The sequence below is a fragment of the Hyalella azteca genome, unplaced genomic scaffold (genome assembly GCF_000764305.2).
Source record: "Hyalella azteca isolate HAZT.00-mixed unplaced genomic scaffold, Hazt_2.0.2 contig9838, whole genome shotgun sequence".
Lineage (NCBI taxonomy): Eukaryota > Metazoa > Arthropoda > Malacostraca > Amphipoda > Hyalellidae > Hyalella > Hyalella azteca.
The window spans coordinates 2,914-9,039 of record NW_025939897.1 but is presented as its reverse complement, the minus strand read 5'-3'; the positions used below and the strand labels follow the sequence as shown (position 1 = coordinate 9,039).

General features: G+C 34.0%; 1 protein-coding gene across 1 annotated transcript; it reads right to left on the bottom strand.

Annotated features, from left to right (window-relative positions):
* Positions 1–1,422: 1,422 nt before the first annotated feature.
* LOC108676862 lies at positions 1,423–4,589 on the bottom strand (the record flags this gene model as incomplete). The annotated part of the gene is given in 4 exon segments (XM_018165010.2): positions 1,423–2,158; positions 2,872–3,033; positions 3,280–3,339; positions 4,518–4,589. Coding segments are annotated over 4 exon segments (606 nt in total). The 3' UTR covers positions 1,423–1,837.
* Between the last annotated feature and the right edge of the window lie 1,537 nt (positions 4,590–6,126).

Below are 6,126 nucleotides of genomic sequence, written 5' to 3'. Positions count from 1 at the left end.
TGGACATGTAGAGTGCAAGTCACTTGACTTCTCGAGTCAAAGTTAAGACTTGAGTCAGGTGTTATACCTAATTAATTTAGTTTCAATTCAGAATTATGGGCTTCATATGCAAAATGTTATATTGCTAATTAGTCTATTTCTATTGATTAACCGAAATGTTCAGCCCTTAGGACTAATATAAAAGACTTACCGAAATAAGGCCACCACTCAAGCTAATTTCAGAAATCAGAATTTAGAGGTGCTACTGGTGGGTATTCTTCCTGGCTTAGAACTTCAGTTAGAAGTTAGAACTTAGATGACGATGATCCTTACTCAGTACGGTAGACAAACAGTCACGAACTTCCTCGTTGCTCTAAAGACGACGTAATATTGCAAATTTTGGAGTTTGGACCAACAAGCAAATCCGGGAAAACGCAAATTTCATTTCTGAATGTTCACTGTGACTGTTCAATGTGACACGAAAGCTTTTGAGAGATGAATACACGAAAATTATCAAATAAATGCAGTGATTAACATCATGATTTTGATGAAAATTCATTGTATTATTGATTCCTGATATTCCGATAACATGAATTTATTATTCTGTTTATTCGTTCCATGCTCTAATTGTATTTTACATTGCAATGAAGCAATTGCGTTCACGTCATGAGGTAATTACGTGTACGTCATGACGTGACTATTTATTAATAAATTACGTCATGACGTTCACTATTTTTTACAGCAAGCTACCGCCCTTCTCAGAGAGTCAGTAATTAGCTATAGCCAGAGGTGGACAGTAGCGCGCTACATGTAGCGGCCGCTACATTTTCAGTAGCGGTAGCGGCGCTACATTTAATCAATTGTAGCGGTAGCGGTAGCGCCCGCTACATATTTAAGTAGCGATACGAGGTTTTGTCGCTACAGCGCTACCACTATATTTATAGATAAATCCTTTAGATTTTTCTCAATGGTATTAAATATTATCTAAAAATCAGCATGTACATATATAATATAAATTACAGAACAAAACTGTACGAAAGATTTCGGTGTAATGTTGTCAACCTAAGCCTGTTACTAGTGTCAACATGTTAGTTGTTACTAGAGGTAGGCAGTAGCGCGCTACATGTACCGCGGTAGCGGCGCTACATTTAAGCAATTGTAGCGGTAGCGCCCGCTACATTTAGAGCATGTAGCGGTAGCGGTAGCGCCCGCTACATTTAGAGCATGTAGCGGTAGCGGCCGCTACATTTCAAAGTAGCGCTGCCCAGCTCTGGCTATAGCAGATGTCATAATTTCAGCAACAAAAAAACGGTCGACAATTTGTCTGGCTAGAGTGAACATTTTCGCTCACACAGAAATAAATGGGAACATCCATTAAGGTGGACGAGAATTAGCCTAATATTGTGGACAACTTATATTCTTGAATTGATTAAGAAACAAAACTTCAACGCCTACTTTATCATTCGACCTTATATCAGAATACATACTAATTTTTAGTGGAAAAATATATTATAAGATAGTTAATTCATCAACTCTTGTAACAATATATATTTCTACGTCAACACTTGAAGATTGCATTGAAATAACATTTCAACACAAATTTTAAACTAAGTTCCTTAAACATTAGAGATTGAAGTAATTCTGATTAATTTCTCTCTTTTTTCCTCTATTATCAAAATACTAAAGTAATTTTACATTGACAGAATATATGTCGAATATAAGAAACTAATTATTTGGTTTTCATTAAACAAAAAAATAGTAGCACTTTTCTTTGAAATAGGAAGCAATGCAAATGAAGTTATCCATGTTCAATGCAAAATAATATTCTTCGTTTGTAACAAATTATTAGAAGCTACTGCTATGTAGAACATAGCTCTTCATCATCCAACAACAGCTGTTCAGAGGTCGACTGGGCTAGATTATTATTATTTGTTGAGGAGCTCGGCCCAAATCCGGCATCATTACTTTCATGATAGTTGGATAACCTCATGTTTGAAACATCGTCCAGGAAGCAGGCATCTATGCCAGGCTCAACTACATTGTTGTCCGGAGATGGTATTCTTTTGGTTGGGGTAGTGGAGATGCTATCAGAGGTCAGGTAATCAGCTGGATTGAAAATCTGAAATGCATAGTTGCCAGTCTGACCAGTGTTCTCGTTGCCCGCCTCCACATCGAATCTCTGTGAGTACAGAAATTGCCATCCATCAAGATTAAGAACTTGGCCAAAATTTTAATATATTGAATACATAAATAAATAAATTATGCATGCTACATGATATTAACATATAGTGTTTATACCAAATATTCATCAATAACATCACATGCTATAACATATTTTTCATTGTTTGATAATAAAAGAACTCAGCAAATTAAATGAGTGAGCTTGAACTCGTAATAAAAATTGAGGTTTAAAAAAATAAAATTGGATTATCAACGTTAATAATTAGGATTGTCGTGGTTAGTTTTCAAGTACTGAATTAAGATATTCAATTTAAAACTCAATATGCTGTTCATGTACAATTCAGAAGTACAGGAGCTTCATTTTAAACAAAATTGAGTTTGACCAATAGGTATAGATTATATTATCAGCGAGTAGTTTTATTTGTCTTGATTCAAAGAATATGATGAGCATTGGCTAACTTTTCAAGTAAAATCTTTGGAAACTGTAAATTATGGTTTTAACTTCAGTATTTCTTGGTAATTTCCCTTTTAATTTTGAAAAACTTTACACCATTCTTTAAAGCTTGAAGGACATCAAATGAAATTTATGGACATTCTGCACTCAATTTGAACGTGATTGGACTAGACAAGTTTATTAAGGACGCCTCTAGTGAAAACTTTGAATCTACAAATCTTCTGTTGCAGAAAAAATGCAGTTGAGGTAGTGCCAACCTTCAACACAGGCTGCAATAATCTGTGAGCAAGAGAAGGCTGTTCACCAAGCAACTGGAGCTCAGCAGCCGCCATGGCAGACTCCAGTTTGGTGACATCAGCTGAGACTTTTTCAACAAGCTTTGAAAGTTTATCTAAAGCACGGAACTGCTGCTTCAGAACCTGCAAGAAATGCAACTCAATAAGGTCACCAGATTGAGATATCAAGAAGCAATATAGAAAAATTGCAAATAAGGAGTCGAGCAAACTTCAGCAATATATAAATCACAAAGCAAGCTCAATAAAAATTCCTCAATTTTAAAAATTGAAAGAAGAAATATTTTTAAGATGTGTACCTGCCAAATAATTCACCTATAAGAAATTATGTATTTCAATAGCATTTGTGCCTACAAAGTTTAGGAGACTGACCTCATACTGGCTTTCAATAGCAGGAAGCTGCTCTTTAACTTTTTGGTGATTAGAAACAACCTGTAAAGTAAGTGGAATCAGCAGTGTGCATTTTAAATTTCAATACTGACTACCTACTATTTAATTCCATAAATTATAATATCAAACAGAAAATTAAAATTATTAATTATTTATACATAATTTTTATGTGTTATTTTCCAGTTTCTCAGTATTTCTGCAGACTGCAGTACAAAATTTATATGCTTCATAACACCTACATAAATTTATATGCTTCATAACACCTACGGTATATAAATTTATATGCTTCATAACACCTACATTGTGATTTGACCAACATTTTATCAACAAAACCTCATCTGCAATAAGAAAATTTACAGGCATTTTGATGCATTTTTGAAACAACTTACAGTTTGTTCTTAGAAATCATCATGCAGGGAGGAAATTAGTTGCATTTTGCTTACCAGTTTTATTACATTAAACAGTTCATCATTAACTTTCCTCTGATTTATAGAGAGGTTAAGTTAAAATGATAAAATAAGTTAATTTCTAGAATTATATGATTTTGGGAACTTGGGAAAACTGTAGACAAATTTTGAAAAATTTAACCAACAGATAACCCAGGATAAATATAAATTAATTAAGCTTTTCATCTAAGCTGCTTAAGATTTCTTAGCAATATTTTTTTCCAATTAGTCACTAAAATTTATTTAACATACTTAAGTGGATGAAAAAGTATGCAGAAGAATCTCTGCATAGTTTGAAACATTATACAAATTGAGTAAAAGTTTCTTGAAATGCAGTCCTATTTTAATGTAGTAAAATATATATTCTTATTTAAAAATTTATTTTTTAAACCTCTCCAATTGATCTTGTAGCTCTCACAGAAAAAAAATTGCAAAATCTACTAGAATCGTTTGGCATAAAGACCACCTGCACAAATTTTCCCCCAAAAAAACAATGAATTAAGATATTTTACTTCTAATATTTGCACAAGCTTCAGCTAGCCTAGATAATTACATCAAGTCAATGAGTAAAATAAAGATAGAGCAAGACTGGATTTAGCTTTTGGATTTCATTATATTAACCAGAATATCTAAGATATTGTTTTGGTATCTGTCTTTAAAGTTCATTACCTATGTGAAGAAGTAACTTTACAACAAAATGAACAAATGTTCTTGCAAAACCTAAGATTATAATAAGTGAATTATAAGTATAGTAGGACAGTATGAGGTACTTACTTTCTGAAACAAAGTATCATTATCCTTAATTTGCTGTTGGGCAGAAGCCAATTCTTCCAACATCCCTTTTCTCTGGAACAAATGCACCTGATTAGTACAATGAATGCTATCAAATCAATTAAATTAAAAAAATACAATAGCATTAGTAATATTTGGATAACAATCATGATGTTAAATATTTTACTCAGAGTCTGATGGAGGTGAAGGAAAATTATAAATCTCAGTAAAATCTTATAAGTTTTCAAGTTGTGTATCATTACTTCATAGTTCATATGACAATAATAATGACATATGTACTATTATGGAAAAATAGTTCCCTAACTTCCCTGAAATTTTGAACTTAATGGTTTAGTAGCCTACTATGTTTTTTGGCAAAAATATCTCACGTACCTACATGATCATGATGACTGCACATAAAATGTTTTCATTAATAATCTTGCGATTTGAATCATAGTCATATCAAATTGTAATTGTATACAGCTTTAAAAATTTAAGGTACGCTGCAAGTCTGCAACCAATCTGATCTTTATAACTAGGCTAGGTACAAACTACAAGCCACAAGGCATTCCCAAATTTTTTATTTATTTCTGGTAAACTGCAAAATAAAAGGCAAAGAGTCTCTCAACTTCTCAAGGTTCTGGTTCTAGATCAAAAATGATTATTGAAAAATTATAGGGTAAACGCAGTACATTCCGACATCGTGGGTAATTCCGTCACCTCTCTAGTTTTTCCTTTATATTAAGCTTTGTTTTAGTTCCATGCGTTCATTGATGGTTGAAATGGGACGACTGAAATAACCCAGCATTGCCCAATACCAGCATAATTTTCATACTTCACCCCGTGCGCAAGCATGCTGCAGAGCAAATTAGACAACATGATTACTTGCTGAAAGCCACAGGGACTAAATTCCTTCATGGATGTAAACCAGCGAGCCNTACCACACTCAGGATGATGTATGTTTTCGGTGAATTTTCCCGCGCATTTTCACTTTTTTCAAGCTATTGCTGTGCACAGTTGGCGCAATGTAATGAAAATTGATTATCTTCGCGCACGTGTTCGCGCAATCCTGGCCATTTTTATTTTAGAAGAAATTTTCTCCAAAGTCATATGGCAACACTGAACACCGTCTGTTTACATTTCGTATGTATAACAGCCGCAGTTTACGATTACCATACGTTCCGTTTCCGACAAGGCAGACAACCGGAAGAGTCAGAAGTAACCCGGACATGGCGGGACATGTCTTACATTTTATTATTGTCAGTTCGACTTGCGTAGTCAATATACTCAGGTATATTGTCGAGCATAGTGGCAAACCAGAGCTTTTTTAGAATCAGTTCATTTTTAATTTTCTCATTTACTCAAGATGCAAGCCAATTTCTTATGTATGATAATGCTGGTATCCAGGATACTTTACTGGTCTACTTATAGGACTCAAAAATGAACTTGAGGGAGAGTCTAAAAAACTCTCTGCTTTGCCACTATGATGTCGACTAAAATAGTAGAACTATTTTAGCTTTCTAAAGTACGGCGCACGGCGCATTTTTTTATCAACGTAGTACGGCGCACCGCGCAGGTCGTTAAAATGACAAAATAAATTCCCGCGCACCTG